Source organism: Lonchura striata, chromosome 6, assembly GCF_046129695.1.
Source record: "Lonchura striata isolate bLonStr1 chromosome 6, bLonStr1.mat, whole genome shotgun sequence".
NCBI classification, from domain to species: Eukaryota; Metazoa; Chordata; class Aves; order Passeriformes; family Estrildidae; genus Lonchura; species Lonchura striata.
In genome coordinates, this window is record NC_134608.1 from 65,287,335 (window position 1) to 65,313,094 (window position 25,760).

A 25,760-nucleotide genomic window follows, 5' to 3' on the forward strand; every position below is an offset into this window, starting at 1 on the left:
CTGCCATACAGATGGCAAAAAGAACACATCTTGCTTTTCAGTCTGGGACAGGAGGTCACAAAATCAGCTGAGAAGGCAGCACTCTGAAAAGCAAACCAGAGCTGACAGAAAAGGAATGGGACAGAAATCAATAATTCTGATAGTTTTATTTATTCTCAAAATAAATCACAACCACCCAGCCCCACACAATCCTGACCCCACAACCTCAAATTTGGATCTCATTTCTCCCAATCGCCTTCCAACCCCATCTCACCCTGGAGGCTGTGGAACTGAGTAATTTTGGCTTAGGGCTGAGGTGGGAACCAGCCATTTTGAGGTAGGATTGAGCAATTTTGGGGTTAGATTGAGGGGTTTCCAGTGGAACTGAGTCATTTTGAGGTGACAGACAAATCCACCTTGGCTTTTGGAGTGCAAAGATATGGAGAATACTACCAAGAACTCACAAATCCTCCAGAATATGTTCCCAAACAATATATTCCACCTCAAACACCTCATAATTGGTGTGACTATTGACATCTCTGTTCAATAATAATTTTAGTCATTTTCCAAATGTTTTTAAGTGATAAAGACAAATTGGAAGAAAATTAGGGCCAAACCAAAACCAGAGACCCTTGAGCATCCTCTGAGCACTGGAAAAAACAAACTCAGCAGAAATTAAACTTAACCCTCCATAAAATGCCTTGAGGAAGATTTGCTCTTCCCACAAGTCACTTGTGATGAAAACGCAAACAAATCCCAATCATTAATAAACTAACAACAGAGGCAATTCTCTGGAAATTCCAAATTTCATCGGTTCCAACACAGCTCCAACTCAAATGCTGACAGGTTCCAAAAAAAGAAACATGGAAATTTGTCCCAATACAGATTATTAAAAGGAAGGGAAAGCTCCGTGTGGCTGTAACAAAGGTGACAGGGACCAAGAAAATAATGCTTCTCCCCCCAAAGCCCGTGAATTCAGGAGTTATTTGGGAATTTAGCTACTTGAGCTGGGCTTCTTGTAGGATTTTAGTGGCCTTGTGTTCCTCACCTTGGGGTGAATGATCCTTGTCAGTCTTGCTGGTATGATTTGCTCCCTTTCTTCCAGTGATTTTAACAAACTTAAGAGAGAGATGGAAAGAAGGAGAAAAGGGGAGAGAGCAAGGGAGTGACAGGGACAGAGATCTCCCCTGGGGCGGGGCAAGTGCGACATTGTCCCCTGTTTGCGTGACCTTCCCAGGGTGGGGGTTTTACACCGGAGCCAGTTTGGGTAAGGGGGGTGGTGTTCACCCCCCACCCCGAGCAGGGATTGCCTCACTGTTTCAGGTTACAGTGTCAGATGTAACCAAAAGTGTTTTCAGTCCCCATCTCCATAAACTGTTATCAACAGGTGGGGCAGTGTTCTTTATCTCTTCCATGGCTCAGCCCTGATATCGCCCTCCAGGGGCCATCTTCTGTTAATGGGCCATTGAGTGTCACTGCAGGACTGATAAAATTACATCATCCCATTGTGGGATGCTCCGCCCAGGGGGAGGAACCAAGCATTTCTACCTGGATATAATCTCACCATTTGCAACACCACAACCACCTTGCCTGCTGCATTCCCAGAGGACAAGAGCTCCATAAGCACCACTGAACTTTCAGAGGAAGACCAGACCCTTCTACAGGATCACTGCTTTGACAGAATCACGTTCATCACTCCAGCCGGACTGCAGCCACCATTTCATCAGACAGCTACCACCACCCTGAGCATTGTGGTGTCGGGTTATATCCTGAATCTGTCAGATTAAGCCAGTGTTTCTGTATCATTGTTTGGATCTTAATTTTCTTATTCAATTATTCTGGCTTAGACTCTCCCCCTGGTTTGCCTTCAAACTAGTACAAAACTCACTGTGCTCATCCCTTGTTTTCCTCCCAAAACAGGATTTCCCATACCCAAACATTCGCCAGATGGAGGGGAAGGTTGTGAGGAAGAGGAAGATGCCCTGGTGCACCGAGGCGGGTGAGGAGGAAGTCAGTGCCCCTTTCTCCCTCTCTCCTGCTCCATCTCCCAGCCTAGCCCCCGGCTGCAGGACAGCCCCGCTGCCGGTGCCCTCCTGCCGGGGACGCACTGGGGGGATCTCCTTGCCCTTCCCTCTGGCATGGAGGCAAATCCCATCCTCTCCTTGTCCTTTTTAGCCCAGAGCAGGAGCTGAGGATGGAGACCAGGAAGGACAAATCCCTGCAGCAGAACCTCATGGAAGAGCCCATTTTGAGCAACTCCACAGCGCAGGAATCCAACAGGGAGGAAAATCCCTGGAGATCCCACAGGAGGAAGGTCTGCAAACCCAGCCCAGGATGCTCTGAGAAAGAAAGGCCCACTCTGGGTCAGGAAGGTGGACAGAGCTTCAGCCAGATCTTGGAGCTGGAGCTCCATGAGCAGCTTCACCATGGGGAGAAGCCCTACAAGTGCTCAGAGTGTGGGAAGAGTTTCAGGCAGAGCAAAAATCTGAAACGACACCAGATGATCCACACTGGGGAATGGCCCTACGAGTGTGGGAAGTGTGGGAAGGGATTCAGCTGCAGCTCCAACCTTGTCATCCACCAGCGCATCCACACTGGGGAGAGGCCCTACGAGTGTCCCCAGTGTGGGAAGGGGTTTCACACCAGCTCCAATCTCGTCCTCCATGAGCGGATCCACACTGAGGAGAGGCCCTTCCGCTGCTCCGACTGCGGGAAGGGCTTCAAGCGCACCTCCCACCTCATCACCCACCAATGCATCCACACCGGGGAGAGGCCATACGAGTGTCCCCAGTGTGGGAAGAGCTTCACCCAGAGCTCTCACTTGACCAGGCACCAATGGACGCACTGGTGAGGAAAGCCCTGTGAGTGCCCCAACTGCAGGAGGAGCTTTGTGCACCACTCCAGCTTCATTCCCCATTAAAAAACCCACATTGGGAAGATCCCTGGTGATCCCTGTTCCCTGTGATCCATGCTGGGAAGACACCTGTACCTTCTCCTGCCCCTGCCAATGACCTGATGTGGGATTGGAGAACATGAGGGTCTGGCCATGGCCCTGTCACTACATTCACTCCCACCTCAGGTCAGTGCCAGGGGCAGGAAAGGGACTCTCTCTCTCTTCCCCTGAGGAGAAGGGTGTCCTTTCCCGACAGGAGGAAATACATGGCCAGGAAAAGACAGTCATTGATGTTGAAATTTTCCCTGTAAATAGTTTTTCTTATCCCTTCTGTTTTCAATATTTTTTCTGTTCCTGTTTGTTCTTTATCTCGTTGCTGTTCCCAGTAAATTGTTCTTTTCCCATCCCGGGATCTTTGCCTTTTGTGCTTTCCATGGGAGGCGGGAGGGCAGCGAGCGGCAGCGCGGTTTTAGCTGGAGCAGGAAATTGGGGAATCCCATTCCTGAAGCCCGGCGTGTGGAAACCGAGCGTCCCAGCTGGTGCCAGCCCTGGTGGCCATGGCAGCAGCCTTGGGAGCGGGTCCCTGGCTGGGGCTGAGGGAACCTCTTCACTCTGGTGCCCAGGGACAGAAGTGGAGGGAGCAGCTGCAGCTGAGTCGGGGCAGGCTTAGGTTGGATCTCAGGAAAAGGTTTTTGCCCAGAGGCTGCTGGGGCACTGCCCAGGCTCCCCAGGGAAGGGTCCCAGCTCCAGGGCTCTCTGAGCTCCAGCAGCGTTTGGACAGCGCTGCCAGGCCCAGGCTGGCAGTGTTGGGGTGTCCTGTGCAGGGCCAGCAGTTGCACTCGAGGATCCTGATGGGTCCCTCCCAGCTCAGCCAATTCTGTGGTTCTGGGATCCATGACCCTGGGGATGGGAGTGCCAATGGTTGCCATGGCAACGGGCTCCAGGCCTGAGCTGGTGTCCATGGCAACCACCCCTGGCATGGGGTCTCCATGGAGCTGCCCAGGGACTGACCATAGCAACAGGGGCTGGGGATGGTTGCCATGGAAACTGACCATAGCAACAGGGTTTCCTGGTGATGTTTGCCATGGGAACTGACCAGAGCAACAGGGTTTCCTGGGGATGGTTGCCATGGAAACTGAACATAGCACCAGGGGCTGGGCATGTTTACCTGCTAAGGATGAGATTTGTTCACAGGCTCTCAGAGGGGTTCCATGGGGACTTTCCAAGAGTCTCCAGGCTGTTCAAGAGCTGGAATGTCACACACAGAGACAGGGGGCTCCATGGAGCCCTCCCAAGGGTTTCTGGGGATGGCAAAGAGCCGTGTGGTCAGAGGCAGTCACAGCCATTCCATGGTGACATCCCAGGGCACCTTGGGCTGCAAAGGCACCGATCTGTCACAGGCACTCACGGGGGCTCCACAGTGACATCCCAGGAGTCCCCAGGCTGCCAAAGAGCCGGGATATCCCAGACACACACAGGGCTTCCTGTCATGGCCAGAGTGGGAGCTTCAGGCAAAGTTTATTAGAGAAGTTTCTGTTGGGTCACGAGGTGCAGAAAGGAGTCCCAACAACCCCCTCAGATCCAAAAATACCCCCAGGGACCTCCAGGCTTTCTAATCTCTTTCTGTGAGAAGAGCCTTGGAGCAGCTTGTTCGAATCCCAGTCCCAGACTTTTCAACAGTGTGTGTGTAAAGAATTATAAAGGTGGAATTAAACCTTTATAGAATTTGTCCCAATGGGTTAAGGATGGCAAACCAGGTCTATTGCTATAAATATATATTATCTATTATGGAATTGATTAGACAAAATTATCTTAATAAGATATATTTACACCAAGGCATAAGAGCTACAAAATTTTTATTATTATATATGATTATGATATGATTATGATATGATATATATGATATATTATATATGATATATGATATATTATATATGATATGATATGATATGATATGATATGATATGATATTTATATTATGAACTACAAAGTGATTTCAAAGCAATTGTATTAAAGAACAAACAGTAATTAAGCAGAGATTGATGTCACTCCCTCAGAGCAATGACTGTGGGTAAATCTCTTTGGTTCAACCTGGAGCAGTGACCTTGAGGGGTGTCCCCAATGCAGGGAGGAATCTCCACATTCCCCAAGAAGGGAAAGGTCAGGAGACGCTGCTGTTAAAATCTGGGATGGGGCTTTTCTAGTCTGAAGTGCTGCCCTGCCAGCCAGATGTGCCCGGGCTGGGCCAGCTCAGCAGCTCTGCAGAAGCTCTCAGTGGTGACCCTTGGTTGCTCCTTTCTAGGGGGATTTTTCCAGCTCTGCTACAGCTTCAGCTCCCTCTGAGGATGTTGAACTTTGGGATGGAAGAGTCAGGCTGGTTTCAGCATTATTCACCCCAAAAGCAGCGTGACCCCTCTCCTTCATTTCCCACTGGGGCTTTGCAAACAGGGCCTGGCTGGAGTGGTTTGAGCCCATTGCAGGCAGAGCCTCCTGCTCCAGCAGGAACTGCCTTTCCTGTGCCAGGAGCAGGGCAGGTCCCACTGCAGGAACAGCCCCAGGCCAGCCCCAGCACAGGGAAGGCCTTGGGCACAAGGGCAGAGTGCCGTGCTGGCAGCTGTGCCAGGGACAGCCCGAGGCACCAAAGGCACCTTGGCAGCAGCAGCTGCTTGCAGGGCATGGCCAGAAGCCTCCCTTGGCACCCGGCCTGGTGGCCAGCGCTGCAGGGTCACTGCTGAGTTAGAAATGACACAGGCTCATCAGGAGGCTGATTGGCATAATGTGCCGTATATTTGGAACTGCTCCTTTTTATAAGCTGTTCCGATCCAGGGAGATTTGATTGGTCACTTCGTTAGTACATTTCACCTGATCAGCTAATTAACTAGTCGCCCTTCTGATAAACAATCTTTGAGAAAAACAAGAAAACAGAGAGTAGGAAAACAACATCTGCAGGTTGTTTATAATAATAAGCTATCTGTGCTTATCTTCAAGTCCCTGAAGTCTCACAGGCTGATTCTGTGAAAACTTACCCAGTTTTCTTGCTCTCTGACTAGGCTGTCACAACCACACTGCAGAGCTGCTGCTTCAGGGCTCATTTCTGGCTGGGCTCTGCCCCAGCCCACAGAGTGTGACCTCAGCCCTGCAGACCAAAGGTCACTGGTGCCAGCCTGGCTCTGCCAGCCCCTGGGGCAGGGACAGGAAAGGCAGAGAAGGGGCTGGGTTTAGCTCTTGGATGTGGGCTCCAGCAGAGACAATGAGGAGTCAAGGGAGTGGATGGAGTCCACTGAGCAGCCCCTTCTCCCCATGCAATCCTGGAATGTGGATGGGAAGAGCTCTGCAGTGCGCATCTCATCCAAACCCCGTCATGAGCAGGGACATCTTTCACCAGATCAGGTTGTTCAGAGCCCTGTCCCTGCTGGACTGGAATGTTTCCAGGCATGGAGCATTGACCACCTCCCTGGCAACCAGCCTTAGTGTATCACCAACCCCATCATCAAAAATTTCTTCCTTATCTCTTCTTATCTGAATGTCCCTCTTTAGTTTAAAACCATCAGGCTTTGTCCTGGTGTGACAGGCCCTACTAAAACCTTTGTCCACTGTTGTATTTCCAATGGGCCGGGTTTCCATGGCAAGTGCCAGGGCAGGTGACCCAGGTGTCACACCCAGTGAGGGCTGCCATGGGAACAGAGCCCAGCACTGCCCCTTTCTGTCTGCCTGACCTGGCCTTTGGCCCTGGCTCTGCCCTTTGCTGCTGGTTCCACGGCGCCCAACCAGCCAGCGCGGCACAGGGCAGGTGGCCATGGCACAAGCCCCCGGCAACAGGACCCCCTCTGGCTCTGGGTTGTGACACCAGCCCTGAGCAAGGGGCCCAGGGCAGGTGTCCATGGCAAACAACCATCACAGTGGCTCCAGGCCTTGGCTGCCGTGGCACCAAACCAAGGAACAGGTCCCTGTGGCCGCTGCCGTGGCACCTGGCGGCACCAAGGAGTGTCACTGCAATTGTACCTGGAACAGCTCTGGCACCGCTTTGTCCTGAGGGCTGCCATGGCAGCCGAGGGCAGCAGCAGCTCTGCAGGCAAGTGGCCATGGAACCTGGCTGCAGAAATGGCTCCTTGGGCTGGTTTTCCAGGAAACCTGAACTGATGAGCACTGCCATGGCACCCAAAGCCAGCAGTGGGGTCAGTGCAGTGACCATGGCAACAGCCCCTTGCAATGGCCCAGTGCAGGTTGGGATGATGATCCACCCTCACAGCTGGCCCAGGGCAGGCCTGGAAGTGTCTTGGTGGCACCTTGGGCTTGGCACACAGCTGAGGACATTGTCTGTTTTCAGTGGGGAAACTCAGGAGTTTTAGATTGCTCTGAAAATGAAGGAAGGGAAATCCCTCTTTCCTTGAGTGTAGCCAGCTCTCTGAGTAAAGCAGGTCCCAGGTGAGTGAGGACAGACAGGATGGGGGTGGGGAATATGGAGCAAGGCTGTCCACACTGGGTCAGACCTCAAGGCACAGCTTCTCTGACCAGGCCAGATCTCCTTAAGAGACTCCCTGGGTCAGTATCAATCACTGAATGATGCAACTACCTCTTCTCGAAGGAGAACAGGAATAAAATACATCCTTTAAAATAGGAATATATATTTCCTAGAAACTCTTTGAAATATTTCTCCATAACTGCAACAGCAAACCTTCCTGATGAACTGCCCCAGAGCACAGGGAAATCAAGGCAGAGCCATGGTTTGTCAGGACTTGCTTGATCCCAATGAGCTCCGTGTTTCCTTTGGAGCTGAGCCCTGGAACTTCAGGGCCTGAGAGGAGATTGCCCAAACCTTTCAAGGAGTCAAAGTCAGAAGAAACACCCAAAGTGTCTCAAAGCATGAATGGGTCCCACTGAGATCCATCCCCAACACAGGTTCCTCATGGACTCCTTGGAGGGAAGAACTGGAGGCCAGGATGGCCCAAAAATCTCTCAGAGACTCAGTGTATGAAGGAGAATCCAAAGTACCCTAAACACCTTGAGTATTTCAAATCATCAATGCGCCCCACTGAGTGTCAGTACAAAGCTCTCAAGGGACTCCTTAAAGCAGATAATTGGGGCCATTATTGAACAAACCTCTCACAGAGTCTGGATCAAAAGGGAAACACCAAGTACCTTAAAAGAACTGAAGTACCCTGAAGCATTAATGAGCCCACTGAGTTGTTACTGACAAAGAATCTCAGGGGAGCAATTAAAGCAGATAATTGGAGGCCATGATTGCACAAAGCTCTCAGAAAAGAAAAAGCAAAAGCCAAAGTCCTTTGAAAAACCTGCAGTCCCTGGCAGCATGAAGGAGCCCCCAGGGCCATTCCTGACCAAGGCTCCCCAGGGACTCCTTCCAGCAGATGCTTGAGGCCACTGGGATGTGGGCATGGGGGGGATGCTGAGGGCAGGACCAGGGGCTGACAGTGCCCAGCCTGGCTGGGGCTGTGCCAGGAGGCCCCAGGGCCTCTGGACAAGGTGTCTCCTCACAGCCCTTGGTGGCACAGACCCTGCTGTGCCCCAGGGCACCAAGACTTGGCTTCTCTTTGTCCCCGCCTGGCATCAGGGCCTCCAGTTCTCTGCTCTGCCTGGGGCCTGGGGACACTTTCTCAGTTCTGTCCCTCAGTGGGACCCATTAAAAGTCCAAGAAACTTTGGTGTTGGATTCTGACTTGGAGTTCTGGAGAGTTTTCTGCAGCTCCCTCTCAGGGCCTGGTGTTCAGGGCCTGAGCACAAAGCCCCAGAGGGTCATTAAAGTCCTTGTGCTGTGTCTGTGCTGCTGAGCTGGGCTGGGCTCCTGGCACAGAGGGTGATCCTGGTAACCAAGCAGAGCTTCAAAAGCACATTTCTCTTGCTGAGCAGCTCTTCTGCCAGCCCAGCAGGGCTGGGGCACTGCCTGCAGCCAGCCCAGGCACAGCACAGAGGCACAGAGAGCTTCAATCAGTCAGGGCTGGGAAGGGGCTGAGAAGTGCGTGGGGCAGAATCACTGCCAGCCCTTGGCACAGGAACCTCTGGCTGCAGGACAATGCACCTGCAGCTCCTGGAGAGATCTCCTAAAGCTGGAACATGCCAATGCCCACAGACCCTGTGAGTGCATTCTCTGCTCATCTCCTGTGCAGAGCAGCCAGGGGTGCCCAGGGCTGTCCTGCAGAGCAGGGTCCTGCAGCCCAGGGCGCTGTGCTGGGCCAGGGACTCTGCTGCCTGCCAGGGACAGCTCTCAGCCGGCCCTGGAGCTGCTCCTAGAACTGGGGGACAAGATCTGGGGGAAAGGAGACAGCTGGTAAGTCTTGCAATATTCTCCTTGTGTGGTGAGGATGCTGCATTATTCAGGACTGTTCCCAGCATGGCATTTAACTCCAGAACTTTTCCAAATAGATTATACAGGGAGTGTAGCAAGACAGGAACTGCATAAATGGGAAATTTCTGTTTTTTATGTACTAATCTTTGTTGCCTGGATGGGGAATTCCCCATAGATATGCATCTCTCAGTTCATATTGATAAAAAGAAAAGTTTTTTTTTCACATCTAAATAAACCAGGCAGTAACAGATTTCAGCACAGGGCCTCTTAGATGCAGCATCTTTGTGCTTTTTCCAGCCTCCTCAGTGTTGCTCTGATGTTGCCATCAGAGCCTGCAGAGCAAGAGCTGCCCCTGGGCTGTGACAGGTCTGGGAGGGGTCTGCAGGGCAGAGCTGAGCCCCCAGAGCTGGGCTGGGCTCTGGCAGCTCTGGCAGGGACCAGCCCTGGGCACAGGGAAGCAGCTGCTGGCAGGGACAGCCCCAGGCAGAAGAGCCCTGGGAAGGCATTGGGGGGAAGATGCCCCTAAGCTGTGCTGGGATATTTAAAGTGCTGTCCACACCCAACTATTCCATAATTATTTTTCTTATAGATTCCCATGTGCAGCCACAGCAAATGTCCAACAGCAGCTCCATCAGCCACTTCCTCCTGCTGGCACTGGCAGACACGCGGCAGCTGCAGCTCCTGCACTTCTGCCTCTTCCTGGGCATCTCCCTGGCTGCCCTCCTGGGCAACGGCCTCATCATCAGCGCCGTAGCCTGCGGCCACCACCTGCACACGCCCATGTTCTTCTTCCTGCTCAACCTGGCCCTCAGCGACCTGGGCTCCATCTGCACCACTGTCCCCAAAGCCATGCACAATTCCCTCTGGGACACCAGGAACATCTCCTACACAGGATGTGCTGCACAGCTCTTTTTCCTTCTGTTCTTCCTAGGAGCAGAGTATTTCCTCCTGACCATCATGTGCTACGACCGCTACGTGTCCATCTGCAAACCCCTGCACTACGGGACCCTCCTGGGCAGTAGAGCTTGTGCCCACATGGCAGCAGCTGCCTGGGCCAGTGGCTTTCTCAATGCTCTCATGCACACAGCCAATACATTTTCCCTGCCCCTGTGCCATGGCAATGCCCTGGGCCAGTTCTTCTGTGAAATCCCCCAGATCCTCAAACTCTCCTGCTCCTATTCCTATTTCAGGGAACTTGGGCTCATTGTTGTTAGTGCCTGTTCAGTATTTGGTTGTTTTGTGTTCATTGTTTTCTCCTATGTGCAGATCTTCAGGTCTGTGCTGAGGATCCCCTCTAAGCAGGGACGGCACAAAGCCTTTTCCACTTGCCTCCCTCACCTGGCCGTGGTCTCCCTATTTGCCGGTACTATTATATTTGCTCACCTGAAGCCCCCCTCCATCTCCTCCCCATCCCTGGATCTGTCAGTGTCAGTTCTGTACTCGGTGGTGCCTCCAGCCCTGAACCCCCTCATCTACAGCCTGAGGAACCAGGAGCTCGAGGCTGCCATGAGGATATTGATGACTGGTTGCTTCCAGAGACATTAAACTGCTGGCGAATTTCTGCAAATCACTTGTAATAAAAGTAATTTTTTATACTTCTAGTTGGTTTATTTTGGTGGGTTTTTTCTTTGTTTAAATTTTTTCATATTGTCCACAAAGAAATGTCATTGTTTGTGCCATTTCTCATTTTGTTTCTCCCCACCTTCCCTGTACCCACAAACTGTGCCAATGAGGGGCTGTGCTCTTGGTGACTTTAAAGGAACTCAAGGATCTCCCAGCACAGTTTTCTGCAGAGATGCCCTTTTGTTGCCTTCTCTGGAGCTGCAGCAGCAATGTCTGTGTGCAGAGCTGGGGCAGATCAGGGCTGGCACAGCAGCTGTGCCCAGGAGCAGCAGCACTTGGTGCTGCCAGTGCTGCTCCCGTGGCCCTGCCCCGCTGCCCTGGTGGCCCTGGTGTTGCTGCAGGGCCTGAGTGCTCTCAGGGCCGGGCACAGTCCTGGGGGTGGCAGTGCCGGGGCTGCAGCAGGGACAGGCCATGGGCACTGCTGGGGCAGCGCTGACGCCTCAGGCCAGGGCCTGGGGGCTCCAGGCTCCTTGCCCAGGCTCTCTCAAGAACACGGCCAGGCCAATGCTCAGCACAGAAAACCCCCGTGAGCAGCCCCAGGCTGTTGGTGTGGGGACATGAACCTGAGGCAGCACAAATGCCATCAGCCCCTGGGGCCAGAAAGGGCTGGGGGACACCAGGGAAACCACTCAGCTTTGTCCTGGCCTCTGCAGTCAGCCAGAAAGTTTGTTCCCATCAGCTGGGAGTTTCCTGCCCACTGCAGACGCTGCTGCTCAGAGCCAGGGCTGCCTGGCAGCCACCCCCAAACTGCCCTGAGCATTTCCTTGGCTTCACCTTTGCTTTCTTTACTCTTTCTGATATAAATTTCTTCCTCTTGCCCACCCCTGTTCCCACCCCTGCACACAGCCCATCCCTGTTTGCCCTTTCCTCTCTGGCCCCACTCCCCATTGCAGTTCCTGACTTGGCACCATGGGAACATCCCTTGGGGAGCAGGATCATCCCACAAGTGCTGCAGGAATTGTCTGCAGGCTCCTGCAGTGTCTGGTGCTGCTCCCTTGCCAGAGGCACCCCAGGCCAGGGGGGCACATCTGGGCTGCTGTGTCTGGCTGTGGGGCTCCCTGTTCTGGGCAGTGAGGAGGAGCTGCAGAGGCTCTGCAGGACTGACAGGATGGGCTTTGGGGCTGTGAGGAGAAGCTGAGGGACCTGGGCTGCTGGAGCTTCTGAAGAGGAGGCCCAGGGCTCCTCCTGCAACTTCTCCAAGGGTGGTTTCAGAGAATCACAGAACCAGCAAGGTTGGAAAAGACCCTGGATATCATCAAGTCCAACGTGTGCCCTGACACCACCTTGTCTCCCCTGAGTCTCCTCTTATCCAGGATCAACAACCCCAGCTCCCTCAGCCGCTCCTCACAGGACTTGTGTTCCAGACCCCTTACCAGCCTTGTTGCCCTGCTCTGGACATGCTCCAGCCCCTCCATATCGTTCCTAAGTTGGGGGCCCAGAACTGGACACAGCACTCAAGGTGCTGCCAAACCAGTGCCCAGCACAGGGGAAGGATCACTGCCCTGCTCCTGCTGGCCACACCATTCCTGATCCAGGCCAGGAGCCATTGGCCTTCTTGGCCACCTGGGTACACTGCTGGATTATGTCCAGCCTGCTGTCCATCAGTCCCTGCAGGTCCCTTTCTGCCTGGCTGCTGTCCAGCCCCTCTGTCCCCAGCCTGTAGCGCTGCAGGGGTTGTTGTGGCCAAAGTGCAGGACCCGGCACTTGGACTTGTTAAACCTCACCTTGTTGGATTTGGGCCCTGGATCCAGCCTGTCCAGGGCCCTGTGCAGAGCCCTCCTCCCCTCCATCAGATCCACACTCCCAAATAACTTGGTGTCACCAGGGTTCCATGAGGCCCCAGAGTGTCCCAATGGTCTCCATGATTCCATGAGTTCTCCCAGTGTCACAATGTCCCTTTGGTTCCATGGGACCCCTTGGTGTCACAGAGTTCCTTGGATCCTTGGGCCCTGCAGTGTCTCAGTGTCACCGTGGTCCCCAAGGCCCTGCAGTGTCACAGTGGATCCTTGGTTCCATGAGGTCTGGCAGGGCAGAAATGCTCTCCTTGGTCCCACAGTGTCACAATGGCCTCTTGGTCCCAAGGGCCACCACGGTGTCAAACATGTTTCCTGCATTCCGTGAGTTCCTGAGGGGCAGCAGTGGCCCCTCGGTTCCATAGGGCCCTGCAGGGTCACAATGGCCCCATCATGACACGAGGTCCTGCTCTGTCACAAAGCTCTGCATGGTTCCACAAGGCCCTGCAGGGTCACAGTGGCCTCTTGGTTCCATGAGGCCTCAGAGTGCCCCGTTGAATTCCTTGGTGCTGCAGTGTCCTGGACTCCGACACTTCCTAAATTGGGGACCCCAGAACTGGACACAGCACTCGAGGTGCTGCCCAACCAGTGCCCAGCACAGGTGAAACATGGATGAAAAATAAAAACCCCACAATTCCAATAAAGATTTGTAGGGAATGGTATGTTTATTTGCAGCGCTGGACACATGTAGGGACTCATCGCCCTTCAATGGACATGCACCCCCCTAAGAAGTCCCAAAACTTTTTTATTACCCTTAATTAATTTCCATAGGCATAGAATTTCACAATAGGTTCATGCATATTCATTCTGATGATTTCATGTTACACTTACAGCTAGTTACACTTGTTTTTGTCTGAAAGTACAGAAAGAGCTCCTGGGTCACTCTGTGTGGTCTGTTTAAAGGCCCAAGGAGTCTTTCTTATCTGTTTTTAGTGTGGAAATTTGCATTCTTTCTCTTTAGCTGGGGCAACTTTGCTAGTGCTGCAGTTACCAGACTAAACAGCATATTTCACTCATGTTAGCAAGCTCAAAGGAGCACATTTCACCTAAATCCAAATGGATTTCTACCCTGTTAAATTTTCACTCTGTCTCGCAGGGGAAGAATCACTGCCCTGGTCCTGCTGGCCACAAGATTCCTGATGCATAGGAGCGCCAGGGGTTGGATGAGGGAAATGGTGGGGGGAGCGTAGGGACAAAGTGTTATTGATTGTCAGCCATGAAGGATCATGATTTTCATATGTATTCAGATTGCATAACAAGGTGCTGGGGGTCAATATTAATTGGATATTGCTGATATCAAGATATAAGTAGGAAAAGTTAAAAGGACAAAACAATTCTCTCTGCATTGTTTTCAATATAGTCTATCCACTTTGAAGACACTTCTGAAATCTGGTCCTGTCCTGACTGGACCAAGGGCTACAGCATGAGCGATCTCCTTCTTGATCTGGGTGAAAGCTTGTTGCTGCTCAGGGCCCCAGTGGAAATCATTCTTCTTGCAGGTAACCAGATAAAGAGGACTCACAATCTGGCCATACTCGAGAATGTGCATTCTCCAAAAACCTATGGCACCTAGGAAAGCTTGTGTTTCCTTCTTGGTGCTGGGTAGAGACATCACGGTGATCTTATTGATGACCTCAGTTGGAATCTGACTCTGTCCATCTTGCCACTTTACCCCAGGAACTGGATCTCTCAGGCAGGTCCCTTGACTTTGCTCTTCTTGATGGCAAAGCTTCCAGCAGAATTTGGACGATCCTCTCTCCTTTCTCAAACACTTCCATTGCTGTGTTCCCCCACCAGTGATATCACTGATGTATTGCAAGTGTTCTGGAGCTTCACCCTTTTCCAGTGCAGCCTGGATCAGCCCATGGCAGATGGTGGGGCTGTGCTTCCACCCCTGGGGCAGTCGGTTCCAGGAGTACTGCACGCCCCTCCAGGTGAAAGCAAACTGAGGCCTGCATTCTGCTGCCAGAGGAATGGAGAAAAACGCATTAGCAATGTCAGCAGTGGCATACCACTCTGCTGCCTTGGACTCCAGCTCGTACTGGAGTTCCAGCATGTCTGGCACAGCAGCGCTGTGGAGTTACTTTATTCAAGCCACAATAGTCCACAGTCAATCTCCATTCTCCATCAGACATGTGCACAGACCAGATGGGGCTGTGGAAGGGTGAGTGGGCCTTACTGACCACCCCTTGGCTCTCCAGCTCCCGAATCATTCTGTGGATGGGGATCACGGCATCCAGATCCGTCCGATACTGCCGGCTGTGCACTGTCGAGGTCGCAATTGGCACTCGTAGCTCTTCCACCCTCAGGAGTCCTACTGCAGAGGGGTTTTCTGACAGTCCAGGCAAGGTGTTCAACTGCTTAATGTCTTCTGCCTCTACAGCGGCTATTCCAAAAGCCCACCTGAGTCCCTTTGGGTCTTTGTAATATCCGTTCCGGAGGAAGTCTATGCCTAGGATACACGGAGCATCTGGGCCAGTCACTATAGGATGTTTCTTCCACTCCTTCCTAGTCAGGCTCACCTCGGCTTCCACCAGAGTCAATTGTTGTGATCCCCCTGTCACACCAGCAATGGAAACAGGCTCTGCCCCCACATGTCCCGATGGTATCAGAGTACACTGTGCACCAGTATCAACTAAAGCATCATATTTTTGTGGCTCTGATGTGCCAGGCCATCGGATCCACACTGTCCAGAAGATCCGGTTTTCCCGTGCATCTCCCTGGCTTGAGGTAGGGCCCCTCTAACACTGGTTATTATTTCTTTCCTAAGCCCACATGGTATAGGTACTTTCAAGGAGATCTGACAGATCATACTTGGCAGCTTGGTCATGGGGGGTTCAGGCTGCCTTCACTTCACTGGAATTCCCTCGGTCAGTGCTTCCCTCCTTGAGCTGACACACCCACGCTGCCAGGACAGAAATGGGTTTCCCATCCCACCTTCCCATGTCTTCCCCATGGTCACGCAGAAAGAACTCCAGGCCAGCCCGTGGGGCGTACCCTTTCTCTCTGGCTGGGGAACGTTGGGCTCTGACTTTGGGGCCTGTGACTCGCACTGGGGCAATGTGGGAACTGTTCCTCCTCACCTCCTCCCTCATCTCCCTCATCTCCTCTTTGAGTTCCTTGCCCACAGCAGAGCCATGAGCCTGCACTGGGCCATGGATCATACTCTCACAATTTCTCAGCTGTTGGCAGCAGAGCCCACTGTCTCTCGGCTGCTATTGGCATTAATCGTGGCAATGAAGGTGGTGTACTGAGACGGCCCCAGCCTTGCCAGACTCCACAGCATTTGCCCTGTGCACCTGACCTTGTTTGGGTTATTATCATGCTGTCCATCCCTCCAAAGAGTACCTCCAATGCTGCCACTTCCCTCAGCTCTTGGATCCCTTCCTCAAGGGTTTTCCAGCACGTTCTGTGCTGGTGCTCCTGCATTCTCTCCCTGTGGACAAACCTCTCTCTGACACTCTTTAAAATCCACTCCAAGAAGGAAAGGGACCCTGGCTCCCTTACAAAAATCTGATTCATACCTGAGTCCTGGGTCAAGGGTCCCAAATTCCTTGCCTCACCACTATCCAGCTGGACACCTGTACCCATGAGGTCTCAGACTTGAAGCAGTCAGGTTGTATAAGCCTCACGTCTCCATCGTACAATGTCCTTGTGCAGGTTACAGAGACTTTTGTACGTCAGGGAGTCGGTGATGATCACAACCTCTGGCTCCTCTGTGGGTTGTGAGGGCCTTCCCTTATCTGGGTGCTCTGATTCCATCTTAGACCTCCTTGTTTCTACAGGGGCGACTGCTGCTGGCTGTGGCTGCCTTTGTGGCTCAGCTGGAACCTGGACAGTTGTAACATCTGTGGGTTCCACTGCTGCCCCATCAGACTCTCCTTTTTCGAGGCAGGGGGAGGGCTTCTCACCAGCTGGGGAAATGCACTCCTTCAGCATCTCCTGCATCTCCCTCAGCAGACCCCCACCCAGTCTGGGTAGTTCATATCTGGGGTGGCTGTGGGGCAGGGTCAGGCTCTGGGGCAGCAGCATCCCTGGTCTCTGGGGCCGTGTCAGGTTCTGGGCTGGGTGTCAGGGTGGTTATCCAGGTTAATCTTCCCTCGTCTCTCAGTGCCAAATAGAACAGGGCTAACAGCAACACAGCCCCTGTATGATATCATTGGTATTTGGAGTGGATCTGAGCCCTTCACAAACTGGTGGGGCAAACCCAAAGAGATGGTTAAAGGGTTGGGAGAAAATTTCCCCCGGTGTCATTTCCTCACAGTAGGTGCCACTACTAAAGTAACCCCAAAAGCACACAGTCAGTGTGTGACAGCTGTGAATCCATGTGCCTGCTTCCCAGAGGAAGTTAAAGATCCATGAATTCTTCCCCTTATTCACCCATAAAACAAACCGGAGAACAGCCACAGCAGCCTTGGCTGTAGGAGCCGTGTTTAGATCAGGGCCTGCAAATGGAGAAATGCAGCCACGGTTCCGTGCCACCCAAACCAGGGCAGGCTGGAGCACAGGGTGCCGCTGAACGAGGTTTCTGTAGCAGCACACAGAAATTGGATTACTCAAGAACTGTTATATTCCCTTTTTTGTTCCTGTGCCCTCGAGCTGCACATTGGGTGCCAAAATCTGTCTTGGTTCGCAAAGACAGGAGTCTGCTAAAGAAGGCAGGAGCTTCCCCTGAAATGGGAAAAAAATTTAGACTCCCTCCCTCTGAATTGCTATAAATTTGAAGTTAAGGGGGACTCTCAGGCAAAAATATTGGAGCAGGAATAACAGATCTTTATTAGGGAAGAAAATAAAAAGATAAAATAAACAATGCAGTGAACCAACCTCTAACAGATGGCAATTGAATACATCTTGCCTTGCAATCTAGGACAACAACTTATTCAGCATGAATCACATCCATTTACCACATCCCCTTACCCCCAGATATTGCCCACCTGGGACTGACATCCCAAAACATTTTTAAAAAATTATTCATTTTTCTTTATAATTAAAATTTAGATAAATTTAAATTAAATGAATTAAATTAATTGATTTTTGCTTAATAACAATTAAAATTTTATTTTGCTTATGCATAAAATTATTATCCAATATTTTTTCATTTTAATGCTTGTATAAAAAAAAAACTCTATGTGTTTTTTGCAACCAAAAACTTATTGGTCATCGGTTTTAAGTAAGACAATTCCCTTCATTAATTCATTGACCACTATTGGCTATTGATTTTGCCCTCTTTATTCTAATTTTTGTTTATTATTTTTGTCATCATTATTTTACCATTTTCACAGACAGGGTAAAAGCGGCCACTTTGCGCCCACGGAGACATTTCTGGGCACATTTGGGGCAGTTTTGTGTCTGGGGAGGGAATTCAGAGAGAACTTGAGGGTCTGGGGGCCCCTGGGGGAGCCGGGCGGGCGCTTGGAGGGGCACTCAGGGATCCTGAGGGGCAGTTCGGGGTCCGGGGGAGCACTCGGGGGTCCGGGGCCCTGGAGGTCAGCGAGGGGAATTTGGGGCCCTTCGGGGTCCGGGGAGCACTCGGGGGAGCTTGGGGAGATTTAACCGGGTTCCTCAGGGCGCAGGGCGCGGCAGGAATTTTAGGCGCGGAACTGTGTTCTGAGGGGCTCCGGGGCCACGGGGGATGAGAGGAGAGGAATTCCCAGAAGTGGCTGTGCCGGGCACCTGTGGGGCTGGGAGCACTCAGGGGATCCGAGGACGGTTTTAGGGGGTCCCGAATGGGCGCTGAGGGCACTTGGGGATCCCGGAGGGTCTGGGGGACACTGATGGGACAGATGGGGGCGGTACCGGGGTTCTGTGGAGCGCGGGGCATGACGGGCGTTGTAGTCCCGGCCCCAATGGAGCTCTATAGGGCTGCGAGGCATGATGGGAGATGTAGGCAAAAGAAAAGATGGCGCAGACCCCCCAGGCACTGCCCCCAAAGCCATGATCCCTGACGCTTATTGGTTGGAAGCTGTGATGGGCGGGACCCTCGGCCAATGGGAGGTGGCGGGGACGGGAACAGCCCATTCCCAGTACAGCCCAGTTCATCCCAGTTCATCCCCAGTACAGCCCCAAAGCCCCTCCAGTCCCTCCCAGCAAAGCCCAGTCCCTCCCAATACACCTGAGTTCATTCCCAGGCCCTCCCAGTTCCTCCCAATGTCACCCACAGTATGCCCCAGTGTTGCCCAGTCTTCCCCACAATGTCCCTAGTTTGTCCCAGTATCCCCTAGTTTCATTCCCAGTTTCACTCCCAGTATGTCCCGGTGTGTCCCAGTGTACCCCCACAGTCCATCCCAGCCCACCCAGATTCCCCCTCAGCATTCCTCATGTTCCCAGGCTGTCCCAGTCCTCCACAGCATCACTCCCAGTGTCTCCCACAGCATTCCCAGTGTTCCCCAGTATGTCCCAGTCCTCCCCAGTGTTTCCAAGGACAGTTTAATTTCTCAGGGCTGCCGTGGCAGCCAAACCCAACAGTGGGGTCAGTGCAGTGCCCATGGCCACAGCCCCTTGCAGTGCCCAGTGCAGTTGGTGCTGATGATCCACCCTCACAGCTGGCCCAGGGCAGGTCTGGAGTGGTTTTGGTGGCACCTTGGGCTGGCACACACCTGAGGAGAGTGTCTGTTTTCATGGGGAAACTCAGGGGTTTTAGATTGCTCCAAACATAGAAAAAGGGAAAGCCCCTCTTAGGCTGGGTGCAGCCAGCTCTGCAGGCACAGCAGGTCCCAGGTGAGTGAGGACAGACAGGATGGGCTGGGGCAATGTGGAGCAAGGTTGTCCACGCTGGGCCAGAGCTCAGGGCACAGCTTCTCCGAGCAGGCCAGAGCTCCTGAGGGGAGACCCTGGGTCAATATCAATCATAGAATGCTGAATAGCCTCTGATCTAAAGAGAAATGTAATAAATTACACGCTTTAAAACAGGAATGTGTATTTCTTACAAGCAGATTGAAATCTTTCTCCACAACTGGAATAGGAAAAATTTTATGACCCTCTCAGGGCTTTGGTGTTGTTTACATCAGACTCAGTTCCTGAGAGTGTCTTCAAAAAACTTCTAAAGAACTCAAAGTTAAATTAAAACTCCAAAGTTTCTTGAAGTTTTAATGGGTCCCACTGAGGAACAGAACTGAGAAAGTTTCCCCAGGTTCCCGTCAGAGCAGAACACTGGAGTCAGTGATGAGAGCTGGGCACAAGCAAGGGAAAGGTGTCTCTGGTGCTGAGCAAACCTGGATGTGTTTCAGGAATGCAAAGGGCCCAGGCCTGAGCCCCAGCCCCTGGCAAGGCAGATCCTGTCCCTCCCTCATTGCTCAGGGCTCTTCCCGGGATGGGCACTGGCATGTGGGGATGTGCAGTGCCAAGGGCAGGACCATGGGGCGGCCCCTGCCAGGCTGCTGAGCAGGGACAAGGAGGCACTGAGGCCCCAGGGCTGCAAGGGTCACTTGTCCCCTGGTGGCCTCAGGCCCAGGGCCAGCAGCCATGGCCAAAGGGCTGCACAGGTTGGCTCTGTCAGGGCCTTGCAGCTGCTGCACATCCCTGAGCCCTCTGCAGCCCAGGCTGTCCCACGGTGTCCCTGCCCTGCGCCTCTGTCCCTGCAGGCTGTCATCACCCCCGGCTGCCCCACCTCGCTGGCCCTTCCTTTGCTGGCAGCTCTGCCTCCTGCTGCCCCTGCCTGGCCACACAAAGCCTTGGGCTGCTCCAGGCTCCTGCTGGGGACGTGCTGCACCACAGCCCTGCCCTGGGAGGGAAATTCCTTTCTCCTCCTGTGTCCAGTCTGGACTTCCCCAGCTGCATTTGTGGCATAATTTCTCTCCCTGCCTGATTCCCACTATGGAGAAAAGCTCCACCATTTCGGAACCCACCTTTCAAGCCCTGCCAGGCCACTCGTGATCTGTCCTCAGTCTCTTCACAGCTGAGTCTAGGCACATCAGCCTCCATACGTGGGTTATGTTCTTGAGGCCTGCAAAACACAGCTTGGGAGATCTCTGGGCCCTCTCCAAGGTGTTTGCAAATGAAAACATTCTGCTCATATCACCAGAGGCCAAGGCCAGGCAGAACTGTCTGTCCTGGCAGCTTTTGTCTGGGAGCAATCCTAGGATAGATGGAATTTTGGCGGCCAAATTCCAGTTCCTTCCATGGCCCCTGAACAAGAGGGTCAGTTCTTTTCTGCAGGAAGGAAGGCACAGAGCCCCAGTGCTTCTGAGGCAACTGAGATGTGACCATCAGAGGCCAAGGCCAGCCAGAGCTGGAAGGTTTTTTTCTGGCAGATACCCTTGCATACAGGAAATTTTTGAGGGGAAGTACCAATTTTGTCCATGGGTGTCAAAAAAGAGGGACAGTTCTTTTCCATAGCAAGGAAAGCACGGAGCCCCAGTGGTTCATGGGCAGATGAGAAGCAGCCCTTGACATTCCAAGATCAACCAGACCTGTCAGGTGGCCCCTGGCAGGCCAACCCAGCCAGACCTGTTCCCTGTTCCCCTCATTCCATGGATCCCCACAGTGTCCCAATGATCCCTTGCTTCCAGGAGGCCCTGAGGTGTCACAATGCCGCCTTGGTGACACGAGGCCCTGAAGGGTTGGGATGGTCTCCATGGTTCCACAAGGCCCCACAGAGTCATGGTGGTCTCTGGGTTCCATGGAGCCCCGCGGTGTCACCATGGCCCCAGAGTGTCACAATGGACTCCATGGTTCCACCAGGTCCTCACAGTGCCACCATGGTCTCCACAGGAAGGGAACAACCCAGCCCCAGCGTTCCAGGGGCAGATGAGCCACAGCCACCAGTGGCCAAGAGAAGCCAGATCAGATGGTGCTGGCAGATTTTGTCCTTGGATATAGGGAATTTTAGAGGTGGAATGCCAGTTTCAGACCTGGCTGCCTGGAGGAGAAGGACGGTTCCTTTCTATAGGAAGGCAAGGACGGAACACCGGTGTTTCAGGGGCAGATGAAAGGTGACCATCAGAGGCCAAGGGCAGCCAGACCTCTCTGTTCTGGTATTTTTTTGTCTGAAAGCAACCCTTGGATTTAGGGAATCTGGGAGGTGGAACCCCGGTTTTGGCCATTTCTGCATTGTTAAGAAGGATGGTTCTTTTCCATAGGAAGGAAAGCCCAGAGCCCCAGTGTTGCAGGGGCAGAAGCAGAGAGAGAAGGCTCCTGGGAGGCCAAGCCATCCGGTCCTGTTTGTCCTGGCAGCTTTTGTCACTGAGAAATCCTTGGACCTAGGGAATTCTGGAGGAGGATTCCAAACTTTAGCCATGGGCATCTGGTAAAGATGGATGGTTTTTCCCATAGGAAAGAGAAGCGTGGAGCCCAGGTGTTTTGGAAGAAGATGAGAGGTGGTCACCATAGGCCAAGAGAGCCAGACCTGTCTCTCCTGGCACCTTTCATCTGGGGGAAATCCTTGGATATTCAGAATTTTGAAGGTGGAATCTCAGTTCTGGCCATGGGCACCTGGGCAGGAAGAAGAGTTCTTTTCATCATAAAGGAAAGCACAAAGCCCCAGTGTTTCAGATGCAGATAAGAATCAGCTCTTTGGAGACCAAGGCCAGCCAGACTTGTCTCTCCTGGAAGCTTTCACCTGGGAGAAATCCCTGGATATAGGGAATCCTGGAGGTGGATTCCCAACTTTGGCCATGGGTGCCTGGATGTGAAAGGTGCTTTTTTCCCATAAGAAAGAAAAGCACAGGGTCCCAGTGTTCCACAGGAAGATGAGAGGTGGCCCCTGGGTGGCCAAGCCAGCCAGACCTGTCTGTCCTGGCAGATTTCATCTGGGAACAATCTTTGCATAGAAGCAAACTAAGAAGAGGAATCCAAATTTTGGGCATGGGCACCTGGAGGAGAAGGACAGTTCTTTCCACAGGAAGGAGAGCACCGAGCCCCAGTGCTCCAAGGGCAGTTGAGCAGCAGCCCTGGACATGCCAAGGTCAGCTGGACCTGTCAGGTGGCCCCCAGGTGGCCCAGCCAGCCAGGCCTTGATGCCTTGAGAGGCCACCTAGAGCAGAGGCTGGACAGTGTTACAGGAGTAAAGTGGGGATTTATTAAAAAGGCCTTCAAAGGATTCACCTGGGCAGTACAAGGGCCTGGCTGAGGGTACACCCAGGATGGACACCAGGTCACGTGTTTACACACTTTTGTAAGATTTGGTTCATTTCCATATTGGGGTTAATTGTCCAATTACACCTTCAGATTATGCACCCCCACCCTCCCAGTCTGCTCTCCTCAATTCGCTGTTGTTTTCACTTTTTGGGCCCGAAGCTGCAGCGGTGTCTTTGGTTCTCGGGCAGGAAAAGGATTGCTTTGTCTGACTACACTGTAAGAAAACTTGCTGACACTCTGTATGAAGTTTAGAGTTACAGATACAGGACAGAATTGGGAAAATATGGAAGCTAAAACTTAAGGCATCAGCCTGTCCCATGTTCCCCTGGTTCCATGGGGACCCACAGTGTCACAATGGCTCCTCCGTGACACTCTGGGCTGCACAGTGTCACCCTGGGCCCTTGGATCCATGGGAGCTTCCCAATGGTCCCCTCTGATTCCACGAGGACCCCAAAGTGTCACAACTGGCTCCATGAGGTTCCCTGGTGTCACCAGAGTGTCCTTGGACCTGCCTTGTCACAACTGACCCATGGCTCCATGAGGTTCCCCAGAGTCACCAGGGTGTCCTTGGACCTGCCTTGTCACAGCTGACCCATGGCTCCATGAGGTTCCCCAGTGTCACCAGGGTGTCCTTGGACCTGCCTTGTCACAACTGACCCATGGCTCCATGATGCTCCATGAGGTTCCCCAGTGTCACCGTGGTCGCTGTCAGAGGCTGGATGAGATCAATGTCCCCAGACACCTTGGGCTGAGCTGTCAGTCAGTCACTCTGCTGGGACAGCGCTGACCCAGCTCTGAATACCTGAGATATCAGAAGTCCCAGCTGGGGGGAGGCCCACAAAGGCCCAGGGGCTTAAAACCAAGGAGCACAAGGTCAGCCCCTGGTATGGACTCTGCCTTCTCCTGGGGTTTGTGTCTCGCCAGCACTGGAGCCCCAGGAGCTGGGAGCCACATGTGTGTCTTTCTGTGGAGCTTCTGTCTTCCTGTTTCTCTCTCTCTTTCCTCTCCTTCTAATGCTCTTTATATGGAACATTTGTGGGTACATGAACAACTTCAGTGTTTAGGGCTTTCCAGGCTAAATGGGCTGAGGGAATGAAGTTACAGCTGTGACAAGTGATTTAAGTTGGATTGGATTTGTATTAAACGCTTTTCCAAAGTTTCTTGTTCTTTTGTACTTTGCCAGTAAAATTTTGGAGGTCCCGAATGGGCGCTGAGGGCACTTGGGGGTCCCGGAGGGTCTGGGGGACACTGATGGGACAGATGGGGGCGGTACCGAGGTTCTGTGGAGCGCGGGGCATGACGGGCGTTGTAGTCCCGGCTTTAATGGGGCTCTATGGGGCCGCAGAGCATGACGGGAGTTGTAGCCAAAAGAAAAGATGGCGCAGACTCCAGGCACCGCTCCCAAAGCCATGATTCCTGACGCTGATTGGTTGGAGCCGTGATAGGCAGGAGCCTCGGCCAATGGGAGGCAGTGGGGGCGGGAACAGCTATTCAACCCCTCCAGTCCCTCCCAGTACAGCCCAGTTCATCCCCAGTACAGCCCAGTACAGCCCCAGTGCCCCTCCAGTCCCTCCCAGTACAGCCCAGTTCATCCCCAGTACAGCCCCAGTGCCCCTCCAGTCCCTCCCAGTACAGCCCAGTTCATCCCCAGCACAGCCCAGTACAGCCCCAGTGCCCCTCCAGTCCCTCCCAGCACAGCCCAGTCCCTCCCAATACACCTGAGTTCATTCCCAGGCCCTCCCAGTCCCCCCAGTGCCATCCATATCCCGCTCCAGTGTCCCCCAGTCTTCCCCACAGCGTTCCTGCACATTGCGGGGCAGCGGCGCAGACGGAATGTCCTGCGGCCCAAACCTCCTGCTCCTGCCACACAGCGCCAGCCTTCTCCCCTCCTCCTCCTCTCCCAGCACAGCACAAATTCCAGCTCGGAGGAGGCTTCCCCAGAGAGGGCTCCGGCTCCTGTCTCAGCCCGAGTGTCCCTGCAGAGGAACAGGGCATCCTTCAGGCACTTCCACAAGCTCAGGGTTCCCATTTCATGGCGAATCTGGGATGCCGGGGGAGAACGCCGGGGCATGGCCGGCCCGGGGCGCTCGGGCGGCGCTCGGGGCCGCTCCTGGCCCGGGCCGAGCGCTGACAGCCGCGTCCCGCCCGCAGGGAAGGCGCAGGAGGCCCGGCAGGAGCGGCCCCGGCGGGTTCGCTGCTGGGCAGCGGCGGCTGCGGCGGCGGCTGCGCGGCCACGCGGCTCTCGGACGGCGCCCGGGGAGCGGCGGGGCCGGCGGCGGGCGCGGAGGAGGGGAAGGAGGAGGAGGAGGGAGAGAAGGAGAAGGATGGGGCTGTGCGGGGCAGGCGGCGAGCTCAGCCCGCTGCTGCCCTCGGCTCGCAGGTGGCCATCAAAAGGGTGCCAGGGAACCGCGTCCGGCACCGGGGCGAGCTGGTGATGAGCGGGGCCAGCGGCAGAAGCCGGGCCGTGCCGGGCGGGGCTGAGCCGGGGCCCGGCAGGGTGGGAGCTGCCAGGACGCCTGGAGGGAGAGCGGGCGTGGGGCCAGCGCAGGGCGCAGAGCATCCCGGGCTGGCTGAGGGGTTCCCGACCCCCGGCACGGCATCAGCCCCACTGACGGCATCGTGCTCCTCCCGCAGCCCCACGGCACCAGCGCAGCCCTGGAGATCGCGCTGCTGGACAAGGTCTCCTCTGGCTGTGCTGGTGTCATTCAGCTCCTGGAGTGGCTTCAGCTCCCCGACAGCTTTGTGCTGGTGCTGGAGCATCCGGAGCGGTGCCAGGACCTGTCGGGTTTCCTGGCGGAGCGGGGGTTCCTGCCGGAGGAGGAGGCGCGGGGGCTGCTCCTCCAGGTGCTGGAGGCTGCAGCATCCCCCTGATGAACTGTGTCTGTGTTCCACAGGAACCCTGTCCTACAGCCCACCAGAGGGGATCCACCAGCAATGCTACCACGGTGAGGCAGCGACGATCTGATCCCTGGACCTTCTGCTGCACCACCTGGTCACGGGGAAGCTCCCATTCAGGAGGGGCCAGGAGATATCTGGGGTCAGATCTTGTTCCCACCATGGCTCTCTCAAGGTGGATCCTCATCTCTGGCCTCGGG

The 25,760-nt window shown here is 53.8% G+C and overlaps 2 protein-coding genes across 2 annotated transcripts in view; both read left to right on the forward strand.

The window, feature by feature from the left end:
- Window positions 1–25,760, forward strand: part of LOC144246356 (uncharacterized) — a 387,512-nt gene that overhangs the window by 164,895 nt on the left and 196,857 nt on the right. Inside the window, 1 exon segment of the mRNA XM_077783741.1 lies at window positions 2,352–2,808. Coding sequence (XP_077639867.1) covers window positions 2,352–2,808 — 457 coding nt within the window.
- Window positions 9,788–10,720, forward strand: LOC144246359 (olfactory receptor 14J1-like). The gene has a single exon (XM_077783744.1). It carries the CDS (start codon window positions 9,788–9,790, stop codon window positions 10,718–10,720), a length of 933 nt encoding a protein of 310 aa, XP_077639870.1.

Coding starts and splice junctions, on each gene's coding strand:
- LOC144246359 (XM_077783744.1), top strand. CDS start 9,788: ATGTCCAACAGCAGCTCCATCAGCCACTTCCTCCTGCTGGCACTGGCA.